The sequence below is a fragment of the Pongo abelii genome, chromosome 21 (assembly GCF_028885655.2).
Source record: "Pongo abelii isolate AG06213 chromosome 21, NHGRI_mPonAbe1-v2.0_pri, whole genome shotgun sequence".
Taxonomy (NCBI): Eukaryota; Metazoa; Chordata; class Mammalia; order Primates; family Hominidae; genus Pongo; species Pongo abelii.
In genome coordinates, this window is record NC_072006.2 from 48,956,381 (window position 1) to 48,974,728 (window position 18,348).

Sequence of the window (18,348 nt, forward strand, 5' to 3'; positions counted from 1 at the left end):
CTGGACAGTTTGAAGGGAGGGCTGAACCGCAGCAAACCAATCAGCAAAGTGGCAGTTCCCACCGCTCCTGCCACACCCACTCATGCTGAACTGTGTGTGCAAGCTCCGTCCCTCACACTTCATCACCAAACACCCTTGATGACGACGCCTGCTTCCTGATCTGGCCAGGCCCCAGGGCCCCTACTGCCCACACTTTCCCAGCCTCAGTTATCAGAGAGAAAAAGTTCCAAGAAAAATCCATGCTCTGACTCAGAGGGCCCTAGGTGGGCATAGCACTCTGCCTCGTGCTTGCCACCTCCCTGCCCCGTATGGCCCTGCCTTCTTCACCATCCACGGCACCCATGGCCCACCTCACCTCCTCATCATCAGGGTCTCCTTCCTCTGCTACGGACATGGCTGGGACCAGCGTGTCTCCCTCCAACTCTCTTCCTCACACCTCCTCATTTCTCCCGTCTTCCTTCTTGCCTCAGAGATAGAAGTGGCTTAAAACTGCTCCTCTCAGGAACAACTAATCAGTGGCCACAGAGGTCAGAATAGTGGGTACCTGGGGGACAGAGGGTAGAGTCTTGGAAGGGGCATAAGGAACCTTCTGGAAGTGTAGCTTGACCTGGGTGATTATCACATGGGTATATACACAGTCATGTACATACATATGTCAAGAGTCAAAATTAGCCAAACATGCTGCCTCATGCCACCAGCTACTCAGAAGGTTGAAGAGGGAGGATCCCTTGAACCCAGGAGGCTGAGGCTGCAGTGAGCCATGTTCATGCCATTGCACTCCAGCCTGGGAGACAGAGTGAGACTCTGTCTTAAAAAAAAGAAAGAAGAAAGAAAGAAAGAAAGAAAGAAAGAAAGAAAGAAAGAAAGAAAGAAAGAAAGAAAGAAAGAAAGAAAGAAAGAAAGAAAGAAAGGGTTGTCAAGCTCTACACTTCATATTGTGCACTTCAAGCACTTTTCTGTATATACATTACCTCTCAACTTAAAAAACATTATCACAGAGAGCTCTGTGGACAGTAGCAGAAATAAACAACAGCATCAAAAACTGAAACTTAGGTGTTGGAGTCATATGGACCTGCACTGAAAACCTGGCTCTGTTTTCTAGCTGTGTAGCTTTAGGCAAGTTACTTAACCTTTCTGAACCTCACTTTTTTAAATTGAGATGTGGATCATGAGGAATAGAAATGCTGCTTTTTATAAACAGTGCTTAGCACAAGGGCTGGATCTTGCTGGGTGCTATACACAATTGCTTTTATTTTTATTAATATCAGTGGCCTAGGGAGGACAGGAAGGTGGGAGTGACCTTCCCTGGGTACAGGCAATAAGGAGTGGGGGGCCTACAGAATTTAAAGATAAAATAAAACTGATGCGAAGTCAGTCTGCTTTTATGATCACTGTGCAATGGCAGATCTAAATAATTTCAGTGGTAAAATACTTTGTCCTGAAAATATCCTTTATTGATCTAAGTTCTAACAATTGGTGCAGTAACCGTTGGGGTTTAATAATGTATATGTAAAGCTTCAAATCAGTGCATTTTTATTCTTATCCTTTAATAAACATATTCTACATGGAAGTCAACTTGACTTGGAGAACTTTAAGAATGCTATAGTTGCCCCCAGCGCATGTGGTCTCAGGAACACACATGAGTTGAGAGTAAGCTCCTCGCAACTCTGGAATCTTCCAAGCTTGCTTTGAATGCATTCCTGTCTCCACTGTCCAGCATTCATATTTCTGCATTTATTTTTATTATTATTTTGTGTGTGTGACAGAGTCTCTCTCTGTCGCCCAGGCTGGAGTGCAGTGGCAAGGTGTCGGTTCACTGCCACCTCCACCTCCCGGGTTCAAGCAATTCTCCTGCCTCAGCCTCCCAAGTACCTGGGACTATAGGTGTGCACCCACCACATCCGGCTAATTTTTGTATTTTTTTTTAGTAGGGACGGGTTTCACCATGTTGGCCAGGCTGGCCTTGAACTCCTGACCTCAGGTGGTTCTCCCACTTTGGTCTCCCAAATTACAGACGTGAGCCACCAGCCCAGCTGTATTTCTGCATTTAAACAGTAGAGTGAAATCAACTATGAACGCAGAGTGATGGTAAAGATGACGATAAGAGTATTTCAATTTTGTCATTTTATGAAACTACTTGGAGTTTTGATTTGTATTTACAGTTTTTAAAAGAGTAAAACAGTGTGAACTGTGAATAGTAATGATTTTGTTTGGTAAGTGCAAATTTTAATTCATATATGAAAAATATTTGTTTTGTTTCATGATTATTACTGAAAATAATTTTGTAGTATGAAGGAAGAGGGGTGTTAAAAATGATCCACTGTGGATGTAAAGTACTCTAGGCATGCTTCTGACTAAAACATCAGCATTTGCACAAGAATCCCAAAATAAAATTAAAAAGATCTCTTCTGTTTCGTTTCCTCGAAGTTTCTGGACCCCCATCTCCACCCTGGCCACCTCTTCCTGCCATAAATAATCAAATCCCACATTTTCATCTTCACCTTCCGTTTCCATTGCCTCTTCCGATGGGACAGCACCTGTGTGGAATCTCCTGCACGCTCACAATCCCCATCTTGCCACTGTATCAAGTCACACTTCTTCCTCACCAATCGCCCATTCTGGAACCTCTGCTATCCAGCTAGATCACTTTGAGGTTTGGACTACTACTGGTGGAAGTAATGGGGGCCCCAGACAGCCCTTGACATCACCTCTTTTATCTTTGCCAAATTCTACAAACAAAGCCCATGTCTTTCCATCCCCCGCCCCCATGGCTGGCACATCGTAGATGTCCCCAGTCTTGGTGGTGTGAACTTGTGTGTCTCACCCTTCACAGACATCACCATTTCCCATTGCACAGAAGGCTCCGCTCATACCAGGCGCTTTGGCTCCCAGAATAAGCAGGCTATCATGCTATGTCCGACATCTAGGCGTTGGTACGTGCTGTTCCCTTGGCCTGGAACATTCTGCCCTCTCTCACCCTCTCTTTTCTTGGCTTTCTGAAATGGCACCTCCATCAGAAAGCGTCCCTCACTCTTGGTCTGAGCAAGGGACCTTGCCTGGTATTCCTGAACTTCCACCTGCTTTCCCTCTGTTTTCTCCCTCTCTGGGCCTTATCCTCAGGTCAGTGTTGTGCCTCCAGCTCCTGCAGAGGCGAACTCAGAGGCGGCTGAATGAAACCAAATGGATTTGGCTTGACCCCATCATCTAGCGGTGCCCGGCAAGCACCGGCACACAGTAGGTCCAGCCTTCCCGGACTCGCCCACCACGGGCCCCCTTCCAGAGCCGGGAGGCAGGCCAAGGGAGGCCCCTTATTGCCAAGAGCAAACAGGCCGCCCAGGGAAGTTTTGCTCTGGGTCACACCCACCTCTGGGTGGCTGCCAATCTGCCTGCCAGAAACCGCAGGCTGGGCCGCGGCTACCCAGAGTCAGGGCCACGAAGCTTAGGAGACCTTGGGTCAGCTCTGCAAAGGGGGTGTTTACTGAATGCTTCCGGTATCTGCAGCCCCGCTGGGGTTTGGACAGGGGGTCTGGGATAGGGCTTCGAAACTACAGCAGGGCTAGGACCCTCTTGGGCTGGAAGGAGCTAGAGAGGCCCCTGCAAGCTGTCACAGGCTCTTGGTGCTGGCACTGGCTCAGGCTTTCACACACACACACACACACACACACACACACACACACGCGCGTGCGCGCGGACAGCCACCCCCTTGGTGGCCTTCACAGTTTCACCTTCAGGTAAATGGGCTCATCCTTTGGGCCATGAGGATGGGAAGCGAAGCAAGGAATGAAAAAGCTAGTGTGTGTGTGTGTGTGTGTGTGCGTGCGCGTGTGCCTGTGTGTGCCTGGGAGTGACCTCACAGCTGCCGGAACATAAAGACTCACAGGTCCGCCTCCCAGGCTCAAAGCTGGCTCTGCAGGGGACATGAGAGGCACACTGAAGACCCACCTCCTGGCCTTCTCCCTCCTCTGCCTCCTCTCAAAGGTAAGGAGGCCCGGGCCCTGGAATGCACTGCTATTTGGGTGTGGAGGGGTTGGGGATGTAAAATCGCAGCCAAGGACCCCCTTGGGAGAATTCCTCCAGGGCCCCACATTGGGCACAGTCTGGCCACCATACCTAAGCAGGGCTTCTCTCCCTGGCACTCAGAGCTGCCTCCAGCCAGCCCTGCTGTGTGACCTCAGATGTGTGCCTTGCCTTCTCTGAGCCTCAGCATCTTCCCAGGTGAAGGGTATACAGTTTGTGAGGCCTCTATGAAGACCATTCATGATCATTCATCAAACTTACCAGGCAAATTAAAGAGGACTTTAATGTATCCTCATTATGAATGGTGGCACTCAAGACATGACATGCTTGGCCTAACTCTGAGCCAGCATTTGGATGGATGCCTAGCTGATTGGAAGGTTCATTCTGCAAGGGCATCAATGCTGTTAGACTCTTAGGCAGTGAGTGACCCGCCCGCCCTAGCTAGAGGGGGACAGGAGACACCTCTGTGGAGTAATGGCCTTATCCCCGAATGCTGCATGGGACATTCACCAAAGAGCCTGTGGGACATCTACCTTGTCTAACATGCACAGCAACCCCATAAGGAATTTTCAGTTAAGTGAGGCTCAGAAAGGGTAAGCAATTTGCCCAAAGCCACACAGCAAAGAAAGGTTAGAGCAATAGAGGAGGGCCATGGTGGAGCCCAGAATGACATGGATGTAGGGGGAGAGGCACTCCAGTCTGTGCCTCCCCAAATCCAAACTGGACCAAGGCCACAGCTGCTAAGGCTTGTCATCCCCTCGGCAAATGCTGAGTTCCCAGAGCCATGGAATCGGCCCACGACAAGCCACGATCTCACTGTATTTTCACGCTCCTTTGAGGAGCATGGGCAGGAGCTTCTCTCCCTCAGGCCCCAAGTCTTGGTGCTTGGGAAGCCTGAGAACCACGCTGGCATCCTGTCCTGCTGTTTGTTCTTCCAAAGGGGAAGGGTAGGACATGATGCCAGTGTGGGTGGCTTGGGTAGTTGGAATAGGGGACTTGGGGGTCTAGGAGGGAGAAGGGGCCCAGGATTATGACAGAACAAAGTAAAGCTGTCCTAGACTTGCCATTAGGGTGAGACCATTCTTCCCTGGTCCCAGGAAGCAGGGACTGCACAGAAACACAGGGACTTAGTCACCACAACATGGAAAGCCACAGAAACCCTCAGAGGGAAAACTCTAAGTCTTCCAGGCTGGCCGTTGGCTCCAGGGCTCCTGGCTGTGGACCGGGGCAAGAGGCAGACACCTGGACACAAGCAAAATCACATCAATCAAGGACTGGCCAGGACCTCATTTAATCTCCATCATCACTCAGAAACAGGTTGTCTCTACTCCAATTTACAGAGGAGAAAACTGAGCTTCACCTCCACCTTCCAAAGCCGTTTGTCCATGTGTTCAGTCACGTAGCAAGTCACTGGCAGAACTTGAATCTCAACTCTTGCCCAAAAAACTCCATGCCCAGTGCTCCTGCCCCAGATATCATGAGCCTTGCCCCCCGCCCCCAGATATCACAGAAAGGCCCTGGGGAAACTGAGGCACAATGGGACAACTTGAGTTTGGGCCTTGGATGTCAACTTGAACTTGGATGTCAATCCTGATTCTGTCTCTTACTGTCTGTGTTACTACGCGCTTTGAGCTCCAGTTTTCTCATCTTTAAAATGGGCATAATGATGGCACCTCACATTGGAGGGGTAAATGAGACAACAGCACTTGGCACATGACATACATATGGTATCACACGAGATAACTATACACTAGAATAGTTGATATCATTAATAGCCTCTCCTGGGTATCGGGGCCTACAGAGTCCTGCCCTCTGACAAGCATGGCCAGTAGAGTGGTCCACAGTGGGAGCCAAGGTGCACAGCTGCTGGTCTATTTCCTGGCATCTGGTACTTGTATTTGTATTTGTGACATCTGGTACTTGTTTATTATTTTTGCCCTGGAACAACTAATTTGGAAAAGTACAGAGTTATAGATAAAATAAATGAACAGTCCCTTTTGTGAGGGGAAGATGGAAGAGTAAATGAACAAGAATTTAATATTTGCCAGTAGAGAGAGCAGAACCAGGATTTTTATCATAAGATCCTCCCTGGGCAGTATAGCAAGACCCATCTCTAAAAAAATTTTTTTAATTAGGTGGGTGTGCCCGGGGTGCAGTGGCTCACGCCTGTAATCCCAGCACTTTCGGAGGCCGAGGTGGATGGATCACTTGAGGTCAGGAGTTTGAGACCAGCCTGGCCAGCATGATGAAACCCCGTCTCTACTAAAAATACAAAAAGTTAGCTGGGCATGGTGGCATGCACCTGTAATCCTAGCTACTTGGGAGGCTGAGGCAGAAGAGTTGCTTGAACCTGGGAGGCGAAGGTTGCAGTGAGCCGAAATCGTGCCACTGCACTCCAGCCTAGGTGACAGAGCAAGACTCCATCTCAAAGAAAAAAAAAAAAGAAAAGAAAAAGAAAAAAAATGCAGATTCAGGTTTATTATATAAAAAAATTCGGCTTCGGATTTATAGAGGGGCTCCAGATGCTGCCTCTCTGACAAGCTCCCAGGTGACGCTGCTGCTGCTAGTTCAGACCACACCTTGAGGGGCGGGGCTAGGCCATAAACTCTAGAATCTAAACAGCCTGCAGTGATGGGACCCACTCCCTTGTGAGGCAGCCAGACACCTAGCTCCGTGCGTCCATCTGCTACTCAGTGCTGTCTCAGTGGGGGCCGTGATCGCCTCCTACTTTGTGGCCCTGACCAGAGGCTGGTCAGCCAGTTTGCAATAGCTCCTAGTGGCCAGCGTGGGACTTGCCGGGAACTGAAAGCAGGTTTGCACGATTGTGTGTGTGGGGGGGCCACTGGGCGGGGCAGAGGGTGAGGCAGAGCAAAGGGGCCATTGCCTGCTTTGGGGCTGCACAGGAGATACAAGGTCATTAATTCCATCATCATAAACTGCAAGTCTCCCTCCCTCTAGATAAAACCCTCATCCCCTAAGGATCCTACTAAACTCAAACTTGGCCCCCCACAGATGGGTCCACTGGAAGCATCTTGAATTATACTTCCTTCTTGGTCCCCACCTTCAAATGGGCGGACAGGGAGCCCACGGCACCTGCTGTATGGTTTGGTTGTTTCTCTGATGTGGGTGGTGAGGGGCAGGCAGGCCCCATAGGCTGATGCCCTGATCCTGTCACTGGGGAGTGGGTCCCTGGCTTATGGACACAGTCTACCCCCATCCCGTGTCCCTGAGTCCTCACTTGGGAAGCAGGACCTGGGACGCTCCCAGCCCTGAATCAAACACACTGACTTGTGGTAAGTCCCTGTCCCTCTCTGGAGCTCAGTTTCCCCATCTGTACCTCGCAGGGGGAGGAGGTTAGACAGGGCAGAGGTGCTGAAAACCTAGCTGAGCTTCAGAAGCCACTGGACAGCTTGTTAAAAATAAAGACTCCAGGTCCCTGACTCTGGGACTTCTGATTTTGTGAGCCCCAGAATGGGTTGGGGGTCTATATTTTCCCAAGTCTCCTGGCTGATGTGATGTACATCCAGAGCTGGGACACATGCTGAATGGATCGAAAGGCCAAAAACATCCATGATATGGTTTGATTTATTCAGTCCTAAGATAAGTATCCGTATACTGGAAAATGTACCAGACCCTGCCATTTTCATCCTTGGCTTGTTGCTTTTGCCTTTCTGTAAGCTCCCAGAGGGCAGGGGCTGAGCCCTCTGCCACCATTAACAACAATGATCATCAAAGCTAAGTGCACTGAGCGCCTACTGTATGCCAGGCCCTGTGCTGAGGGTTTGCTGTGCAGCATTTCATGTAGTCCTCAGAGCAATCCTCTGAGTTAGATACTTCAAGGAAACTGAGGCTCAGAGAGCTTAAGTAACTTCCTCAAGGTCACTCAGCTAATAAGGGGCAGAATTAGAACTGGAAGTCTAGCCAGATGCAGTGGCTCATGCCTATAATCCCAGCACTTTGGGAGGCCGAGGCGGGCGAATTGCCTGAGCTTGGGATTTCAAGACCAGCCTGGGTAACATGGTGAAACCCCGTCTCTATTAAAAATACAAAAATTGCGAGGCATGGTGGTGGGCACCTGTAGTCCCAGCTACTCAGGAGGCTGAGGCACAAGAGTCACTTGAACCCAGGAGGTGGAGGTTGCAGTGAGGCTGGGATCGCGCCACTGCACTCCAGCCTGGGCAACAGAGCGAGACTCTGACTCCAAAAATAAAAATAAAAAATAAAGAACTAGAACTCTAGTCCAGAGTCCTTGCCCATAACCACATGCCATACTGCCTCTTAGGGCATGTTGTGGGACTACTGGCCTTCGAGGCCAGGTCTGCATGGCTCTGAGGCTAAGGTGTGGACACCACACTGCCCAGCCTGGCAGAGAAGTGGCTGGTTGTGAGGGTCTCACTGCTTACCTCGAAAGCCCGTGGCTGAGTGAGGTCTCTGTCTCTTCAGGTGTGTACCCAGCTGTGCCCGACACCATGTACCTGCCCCTGGCCACCTCCCCGATGCCCACTGGGAGTACCCCTGGTGCTGGACGGCTGTGGCTGCTGCCGGGTATGTGCACGGCGGCTGGGGGAGCCCTGCGACCAACTCCATGTCTGCGACGCCGGCCAGGGCCTGGTCTGCCAGCCCGGGGCAGGACCCGGTGGCCGGGGGGCCCAGTGTCTCTGTAAGCAGGTTTGCAGGACTGAGGAGGGGTGGGGTGTGAGCGGGAGGTCAAGGCGGTGGTGTCTTGGATCAAAGTGCAGCCCTCCTCTCTCTACCTCCTTGGATGCTCACTTCAGGTACCCCGTCCATTCCAGCTGAACTTGGTGGCCCAAAGCCCACTCCCCACTCCCTCCTCTCCCTCGTTGGCCTCTGCTTAAACAATCCCACTACCCCAATAACCTTTCCCCATCCCTACCTGTCCAAATCATTGCCAACTTTCAAAGCCAAGTTCAAACAGCTTCTCCCCGGAGAAGCCCTCCCAGATTCTTCAAACCAGATGCCACCATTCCCTTCTCAGGATCCTTACAACACTTTGGGGAAAATAAAAGTGCAACCTCTTATTTAGGGCATAATATGTGTCCAGAACTGTGCTAAGCACTTACTACACAAGTCACATCACCCTCACAATAACCCTATAATGGGAAGTACTTTCAGACCTATTTTATGAATGAGGAAACTGAGGTTCACCAGCATTAAGGGACATGCTTCATGTCACATGGCGTGGGACCAGATCCAACAGGCTCTAAGGAACATTTCATTCTGTCTTCTCCCATAGTGGGGGCCCTCGGAGCACTGCTGGGATCCTGGTTTTGCCATGTATTCAGCAGTCACCCGAGCATGTGACATTCCTCACCACTCTTCTAGGCCTTGGTATCCTCTGATGCTTTGGGCGGGGCTTTTCAAGCTGGCTCCAGTGACTTGGTGCCAGAGAATTCGTTGTTTTGGGAGGGCTGTCCTGTGCATGGTAAGACTTCTAGCAGCATCCCTGAACTCCACCCACTGTATGCCAGGAGCACTCCCCATCCCCCAAGTTGTGACAGTCTGTCTTCAGATGGTGCCAAATTTCCCCAGGGGGCAAAATCTCCAGTTGGGAACCATCACTTTAGAGAAATTCAAAGAGGCAAGAGATTGTTCTTCTTTTTTCTTTTTTAATAATAAGCCTTGTAGAACATTTTACCTCTTTCATCTATGTGCATGTCACACTTTTATAAAAATAAGAATGAAAGAGAGAGAGAGAGAATCTCATGAATCATTGACAATGAATTCATCTGTAGGAAAAGCCTTGTTAAAAAACAACAGGCCAGGCATAGTGGCTCATGCCTATAATCCTATCACTTTGGGAGACTGAGGCGGGACGACCACTTGAGCCCAGGAGTTCTAGTGCAGCCTTGGCAACATAGTAAGATCCTCTCTCTATCAAAAAAAAAAAAAAAAAAAATTAGCCGGGTGTGGTGGCACATGCCTGTGGTCCCAGCTACTTGAGAGGCTGAGGTGAGAGGCTCGCTTGAGCCTGGGTGTTTGAGGCTGCAGTGAGCTGTGATTGCGCCACTACATTCCAGCCTAGGTGACAGACCAAACCCTATCTCAAAAAAAAAAAAAAAAAAAGTAATAACTCCATGTGAAATGCTTTATTTACAAGTATTGTAAGGATAAGGAGGGTGATTTGTTACACAGACTGAGGGATGATTGCTTATGAAAATGCATCTGAAGAACAATTGAGATATGTAACACTTTGCTTACAAAGCTGTTATCTACATTTGCTGTGACACGTGTAAACAGCACCCACAGAGTTTATTTTACACTTGCACAGCCCTTACCATATGTAAGACACTGAGGGTTTCACAAATATAAACTCATTTAATCTCACAACCACATGAGGTAGGTACCCTTCCCTTATAAATGGAAAAAAGAGGTACAGAGAGGCTAAACAACTTGCCCAAGGTCACACAGCTCATAAGTGGCAGAGCTGAGATTTGAACTCAGGGAGCTGGCTCCACAAGCTCCATTGCTCAACTGCCTGACATGCAGCAGTTGATTAGTACATAGGCTGTGATTGTTAATAACTTTATTAAGGGATTTTTCTTATTCCATCTTAATTCAGACTTCAAACACCTGCAGGCCAAAGGTGTACTTGGGTCCCTGGTCCTTCCTGCAACTTCCCACCTCAGTCTGTCAACATGATGGGTGCTCAACAGTGTTTAATGATTTAAACTGAATTTAGAAGCCGGGAACTGGTGAATCCCAAAGAGTCCAGCTAAGACATCACAAAGGCTCAGTCTAGGGCTTTGCAGGGAACACGCTGCCAAAAACCTCTCCTATCACTTACTCATTGAACGCTCTTCTCTAAGGGCCAACTCTGAGCTGTGAGATGTGCTGCAGATTCACCATCGTGGTAACAGCACATCCAATGCTGGGATCTTGATCTTCCGCCCCACAGAACGGCCTCCCCAGTCTGTTGAGAGCACCTCCATCCTTCTCATAGCTGAGTCTCAAGACCTGGGAGTCGTTCTAGAGGCCTCTCTCTCTCTCTTTTTTTTTTTTTTTTTTTTTTTGAGATGGAGTCTCACTCTTTCACCCAGGCTGGTGTGCAGTGGTAGGATCTCAGCTCACTGTAACCCCCATCTCTTGCGTTCAAGCGATTCTCACGCCTCAGCCTCCCAAGTAGCTGGGATTACAGACACATACCACCATTGCCTGGCTAATTTTTGTATTTTAGCATTTCAGTAGAGACGGGGTTTTGCCATGTTGGCCAGGCTGGTCTGGAACTCCTGACCTCGAGTGATCCACCTGCCTCGGCCTCCCTAAGTGCTGGGATTATAGGTGTGAGCCACCGCAGCCGGCCTAGACATCTCTCTTTTCTCACCTCCCACATACCATCCACCAGCAAATTCATCGTGTATTTCCAGCATCCGACACTCACATCCCTTCTGTGGCTACCAGCCTGGTCTGAGCCCCGTCATCATTGGCCTGGATTTTGCAGTAGTCCCATAATCATCTCCCTCCTTCTGTCTCCGCCCCTGGTCTATTCACAACACAGCAGTCAGAGAGCTACTGGGAAGTCATAAGCCAGATCACCTCCCTCCTCTGCCCCAAGCCTTCTGGTGGCTTCCCATCTCAGAGGAAAAGCCAAAGGCCCCACAGGATCTTGCTCATGCTTCCTCTCTGACCTCATCTCCTCCTGCTCTCTGCTCCAGCCACATTGGGCCCTTGCTGTTCCTTAAATACCCCAGGCACACTCCTGCCTCAGGGCCTTTGCACTGGCTGTTTCTGCTACCAGCATTATTTCTCAGCAATGCCTTCCCTGCTAGAGGATTAGATGAGCTAGGGGACTTACAGCATTTTGCCCCAAGCCTGGCACATAGCAGATGCTATGTGGAAGCATAACCCACTCCCGTTTATTGAGCATCTGCTATGTGCCAGGCTTGGGGCAAAACGCTGTAAGTCCTCTAGCTCATCTAATCCCCTAGCAGCCCTGTGAGCCTGGTACCAAGGCTCAGAGAGGCAAAATAACTTGCCCCAGGCCCCACAAGTGGGAGCCAGAGTTGGAACCTAAGTATGTGCGGTTCTGAAACCCCTGTGTGTGTACAGACCTACTGGAAGTTTTTCTCAGAAGATCTGGGAGAACCTGTTTGCTGATGAGTCCTTTCCCCAGACGTAGCTCAGTGGCCACCCAGTTTTCACACACATGCTGTTCTCCGTCTGCACTTCCTGAGCAGCTCACATGCTTCTCCAGCACTCTTACTTCATTGTGTCTTGGAGATGATGCCCTCACACCCGTCCCCCTTTCCCAAGCCCATGAGTCCCTCGAGGCAGGAACTGTCCTCTTTCTGTCTGGGAGCACAGTGGTTGGCACACAGGTGGGAAACAGTAAATACCTCTAGAATGATAAGGAGCAGGGCTATTTTATCAGGGTCTCTCATGTGCCAAGGCTTATGCCAGCTATTCACTCAAGGGGCATTCCTGCAGTGCTGTGTGTCGCATCTAGGCTCTGAGCCCACCAGACGGATGCAGAGATGCACACTGGCCGCCCCAGCCCTCAAGGAGTTCATGTCCAGTGGAGGAAGTGGCAATAACGCCCATATCTTGAGGGCTTCATTGAAAGAGTGTTCCCTGAGCATCTAGGCCATGCCTAGCACTGTGTGCTAGAAGGTACGGACGTGTCATCCCATGGAACCTGAAGGCACAATTACTGAGCTCATCATTGCTGTTGTTCAGGCCACTGAGACAAGTTAAGTAACTTACTCAAAGACACACAGCCAGCAAGTTAAGCCCTGACCTGACATTGATGACTACAGCACAAGTGGACAACGACTTTGTTGCATGAAATCTCAGTGTGTATATATTTAGTTATTTATATATAGTATTTTATATATTTATATATAATATATAATTATATATTATATATTATATATAATATATAATTATGTTATATATATATAGTATCAGTTATTTATATATAGTAACTGTACTAATGATAATAACAGAGTAGCTAGGACCTATGGAAGGTCTTTTTTATGTTGTGATCATTATGCCTATCATTCCGAGTAGTCTCTACCACCCTGGAAAATAAGTACCTTTATATCCCAGCTTGCAAAAGTGGAAACTGAGGCAAAAAGAAGTGAAATCACTTGGCCCAGGTCCACAGCTAAGAAAGGGTAGAGTTTGGGGGGTCAATCCAGGCCTGTCTTCTTGCAATCCCTGTGCCAGGATCCAGGGTGCCCCAGCAGGCTGGTGGAGGGCTGGGGAGAGGTGCATATCCTGGGCTGGAGCCCTGGGCAGGGCTCAGCTACTGTGAGGCCGCTGCCTCTGGCAGCGGGATCTGGGCAGCTCTGCAGAGAGGGCTGTGCCGCTTTGCGGGTCACCGATGGGGGTGCGGTTTTTCCTCCTCCGCAGTGGCAGAGGACGACGGCAGCTGTGAGGTGAACGGCCGCCTGTATCGGGAGGGGGAGACCTTCCAGCCCCACTGCAGCATCCGCTGCCGCTGCGAGGACGGCGGCTTCACCTGCGTGCCTCTGTGCAGCGAGGACGTGCGGCTGCCCAGCTGGGACTGCCCCCACCCCAGGAGGGTCGAGGTCCTGGGCAAGTGCTGCCCTGAGTGGGCGTGCGGCCAAGGAGGGGAACTGGGGACCCAGCCCCTTCCAGCCCAAGGTGAGCGCAGCGGTGGTCCAGGCCAGGGCAGGACTGCCTGGGGGCGCCAAGGGCCACCTGGGGGGTGGGGTGGGGCGGGGCTTCCTGGGTACCAGGACCCAGGGACACATCAGAAGCTGGGAGGGGCAGAGGCTGAGGAGGGAGATAAGAAAGAGGAGTGGATGGCCGGGCGCTGTGGTTCACCCTTGTAATCCCAGCACGTTGGGAGGCCAAGATGGGCGGATCACCTGAGGTTAGGAGTTCGAAACCAGCCTGGCTAACATGGGAAAACCCCGTCTCTACTAAAAATTCAAAAATTAGCCTAGCATGATGGCGGGCATCTGTAATCCCAGCTAGTTGGGAGGCTGAGGCAGGAGAATCGCTTGAACCCGGGAGGCAGAGGTTGCAGTGAGCCCAGATCACAGCACTGCACTCCAGCCTGGCCGACAAGCGTGAAACTTCGTCTCGAAAAGAAGAAAAACAGAAAGAGGAGTGGAGGGCCACCAGGCCTCCCTCTTTAAAACCGATAAACAAAAAGCCACCGCCTTAGAGATGCGTAATTTAAAACCATAAACAATTAAAAATAAAAACTGGGTGACAGAGCCAGGAGAGGAAAGATGGGTTAGGGTATGTGAACCAAATTCTCACATTTCAGAGATATAATAGAGCTAAGCTCTTAGAATATATAATATTACCGTATTTATAATATATTGATACATATTAATATAATATTAGTAATTTATTATTATTTGGGCTTACTAAAAAAGGAACTGAAAACTGAACCAGGCAAGGTGGCTGCTCTGGAATGTGGGCCGGGGGTGGGCTAGAGATGGAGAAAAGACAGTCACCTCCCACCGTCCCACTATAAATCTTCAATTTTAGAGATTTTTGTTGTTGCTGTGTTGCTTTTTGAAAATTATCACATGAATGTGACTTTCTAAAAAAGGCAACTGAAAAGAGGAGGATTGATTTCATAAATGCTGCTGCCACCCACAAGAGGTAGTCACGTGTTATGGGTCAGGTGCACAGCATCTGCAACAGCCCCGCCACCCCCTTTTTGCTGTGTGACTCTGAGAAAGTTGCTTAACTTCTCTGTGTCTCAGTTTCTCCAGCTGTAAAATGGGGACAAGGGGACAATAAGAGCATCCACTTCATAGCGCTGTGAGAACTACTTGAGTTTGTTCAAGTCAAGCAGCTGTAGCAGTGCCTGGCACATGGTACTATATCAGAAGTAGCCGTTATTATCCCTGTGATGGAATATGATATACCCATTTAAATACATAGGAAAACACCAGTGAGTTCGCCTTATGGATAAAAGCAGGATAAGAAGGTGTATTTCCGACTCGATCTCAACTAAGTGTGTCCCTATGCACATATACAGGTATATCTACACATACACATGCATACACAGCACACACATGTGGGTAGAAATCAGGGTTTCTCAACCTCAGCACTAGTGACAATTGGGACAAGTAATTATTTGTTGGGGGGTTTTCCTGTGCACCGCGGGGTGCTTAGCAGCATCCCTGACTTCTACTCACTAGATACCAGTAGCATCCCCCCAGTTGTGATGACCAAAACTGTCTCCAGATATTGCCAAAACTTTCCTGGGAGGCAAAATTACCCTAGCTGAGGACTACTAGTGTAAGACTAGAAGGAAGGACACTAAAATACTCACAGAGGGAGACTTGGAGCAGAGAAAAAGCTAGACCATGGTGAACCTTCCATCTTGTTCCTGGCACAAGAATCCTGGAATCTTTAGCATCCTTGCCACCGGGCCAAAGCACCACTCCACACAGGCTGGGCACCCCCTGCCTGTAAAATGCTGTTTATCCAAAGAGATGAGAAAGCCATGGTTCACTGAGGGACCATCGTGACCAGCACACTCTGGTTGCCAAATAACTAATATTTATGGAAATCTTACAAGTACCAGGCACTGTGCTAGGCACTTCAAGCCCATTATTTTATTCAATGCCATCCACTGTTAGGAAATTTACATAACAAGAAACTGAGATGCAGAGAGGCTGAGCCATTTGACCAAGATTGTCGTGGCCACTGGTAGGTGGGTTGATTGAGCTGCTGAGCCCTGGCTGCTTAGTGCTAACTCTTGTTCTTTTCCCCCTAGGACCCCAGTTTTCTGGCCTTGTCTCTTCCCTGCCCCCTGGTGTCCCCTGCCCAGAATGGAGCACAGCCTGGGGACCCTGCTCGACCACCTGTGGGCTGGGCATGGCCACCCGGGTGTCCAACCAGAACCGCTTCTGCCGACTGGAGACCCAGCGCCGCCTGTGCCTGTCCAGGCCCTGCCCGCCCCCCAGGGGTCGCAGTCCACAAAACAGTGCCTTCTAGAGCTGGGCTGGGAATGGGGACACGGTGTCCACCATCCCCAGCTGGTGGCCTTGTGCCTGGGCCCTGGGCTGATGGAAGATGGTCCGTGCCCACGCCCTTGGCTGCAGGCAGCACTTTAGCTTGGGTCCACCATGCAGGACACCAATATTAACACGCTGCCTAGTCTGTCTGGATCCCAAGGTACAGCAGACGTGCGAGACCTAGTCCCCTTTCCTCTAACTCACTGCCTAGGAGGCTGGCCAAGGTGTCCAGGGTCCTCTAGCCCACTCCCTGCCTACACACACAGCCTATATCAAACATGCACATGGGCGAGCTTTCTCTCCAACTTCCCCTGGGCAAGAGATGGGACAAGCGTTCCCTTAATATTGAGGCTGCAGCAGGTGCTGGGCTGGACTGGCCATTTTTCCGGGGGCAGGATGAAGAGAAGGCACACAGAGATTCTGGATCTCCTGCTGCCTTTTCTGGAGTTTGTAAAATCATTCCTGAATACAAGCCTATGCGTGATCTTGTGTGTCAGGCCTGTGTTTTCTGAGAAAGTCCTCCCATTATCCGGGGCAGAATTCAGGGGCGGAGTTCTCTTGAACGTCACAGGGTGAAATCACATGGTCTTAAAGAAAGCCAGAAGACAGGCCTTCAAGTGATCCAAGAAACTCAATTCGTATTAATAGTAATTAACTTTTTTATTTATTTATTTTTTTGAGACGGAGTTTTGCTCTTGTTGCCCAGGCTGGAGCTGGAGTACAATAGCACGATCTCGACTCACTGCAGCCTCCCGGGTTCAAGTGATTCTCCTGCCTCAAGACTCCTGAGTAGCTGGGATTATAGGCACATGCCACCATGCTCAGCATCTTTTTTTTTTAAATATATTTTTAGTAGAGATGGGGTTTAGCCATGTTGGTCAGGCTGGTCTCGAACTCCTGAACTCAAGTGATCCGCCCGCCTCAGCCTCCCAAAGTGCTGGGATTACAGGCGTGAGCTACTGCGCCCAGCCAATAATTAACATTTCTTGAGTGCCTACTATGTGCTAGGCACTAGCACTTTATACAGACCAGTGCTTCCCAGCATTTTTGACCAGAGAAGAGCAGGGAGAATGAAGGCTGCCTCCCAGGGACTGGGGAGCATAGCCTGAAATCAACTAACCCAAGGGTGAAATTGTTCAAAGTCTCATGTTTTATTGTTTACAAACAAAACAAAACAAAAAACAAAAACAAAAACAGAAAACACCCAACACCAAATACATAAATTTTACATTTTCCTCCATGGTCTACCTGTGTTTGTTTAAAAAGTAAAACTGTATTTCCATTAGGATCCAAGCAGGAAATTAGAAAACACTCTTGGTATTTAAACAGTGATTTCTTCTTATTAAACTAATTTTATTAAGGTATAATTTACGCACAGTTAAATATACAGGTTTTAAGCATGTGGTTTAACGAGTCTTCATAAATGTACACGCTCATGTAACCAACTCCTCAATCAAAGTATAAAACATTTTCATCATCTCAGGGAGTTCCCTCTGGCTCCCTCCCAGTTATCCCTCTGCTCCCCAAGGCAACCACTCTTCTGATTTCTATCACCATAGATGAGCTTTCCTGTTCTTGAACTTCGCATTAATACAACCATACAGTAGGTACTGTATAATGAACGACGTCTTTCACTCAACATAATAAAATAAAAGGAATTCAACAAGAGGACTTGGTTACCCATCTGAGAGGCCAAGTAGGGGACCGTGCGATGCAAGAGGAGAAATTCAACACCAGCCCTCACGGTGGAGGGGCAGAGGGAGGGCAGAGCCCAGAGCTGGCACCAGCAGGTAGAGGATGGGGACCCGGCAAGGCTGTCTGCTGGGAGCTGCAGCCGCTAAGGAGACGCAGCCTTGTAGACCTAACAAAAAGTAGACGGAGGTGGGGAGACCTGCTCTGGCTTCTGCCTGCTGCTATCCCCCAGTTTCCGGTTATGCCTCCCATGAGTCGAACCTGCTGGGAAGGTGGAAGAAAGGGGAGCCTGGGAGACGCAGGACCAGGAAGGGCAGGGAGGGTTCTGAGAATGAGGGCAATTCCCAGGCACTGTTTGTAAATTACCCACCCCAGGTTACTGGTCACAGAGACCCGTGCTGCCCAGCCCCCATCACTTATCTCAGGTATCACCCCCTCCAGAAACCTTGGTTTGAGAATCACAGGCTGAGTTTGAGCCATGTAACCTTCACAGAGCCCCTGTATGGCAAATATAACTAACTCCACCTCAGGGATAAGGAAACACCTGGGAAAGTGAGCTGTCTAAAAGCTGGTCTACAGCTGGGGTGGGATGCTAGTCCAACCTGAGTTTATCTGACTCTTGAGAATGGCTGTTGGTCTCTCACAGATTGAGAATTTCCATGGGTGG

At 49.6% G+C, this 18,348-nt stretch overlaps 1 protein-coding gene across 3 annotated transcripts; it reads left to right on the top strand.

Moving 5' to 3' along the window:
- Positions 1 to 3,397: 3,397 nt before the first annotated feature.
- CCN5 (cellular communication network factor 5) lies at positions 3,398 to 16,473 on the top strand. Of its 3 annotated transcripts, none has more exons than XM_054541803.2 (5): positions 3,398 to 3,731; positions 3,873 to 3,978; positions 8,461 to 8,677; positions 13,390 to 13,644; positions 15,749 to 16,473. In XM_054541803.2, the coding sequence occupies exons 2-5, from the start codon at positions 3,919 to 3,921 to the stop codon at positions 15,967 to 15,969; spliced, it is 753 nt and encodes a 250-aa protein (XP_054397778.1). In that variant the 5' UTR covers positions 3,398 to 3,731; positions 3,873 to 3,918; the 3' UTR covers positions 15,970 to 16,473. The 3 variants fall into 3 exon arrangements, with proteins under 3 accessions (XP_054397778.1, XP_009231901.3, XP_063576604.1); XM_009233626.4 differs by having other exon boundaries at positions 3,412 to 3,731; positions 3,894 to 3,978; XM_063720534.1 differs by lacking the exon at positions 13,390 to 13,644 and having other exon boundaries at positions 3,433 to 3,978; positions 8,461 to 8,685; positions 15,749 to 16,120.
- Positions 16,474 to 18,348: the final 1,875 nt, after the last annotated feature.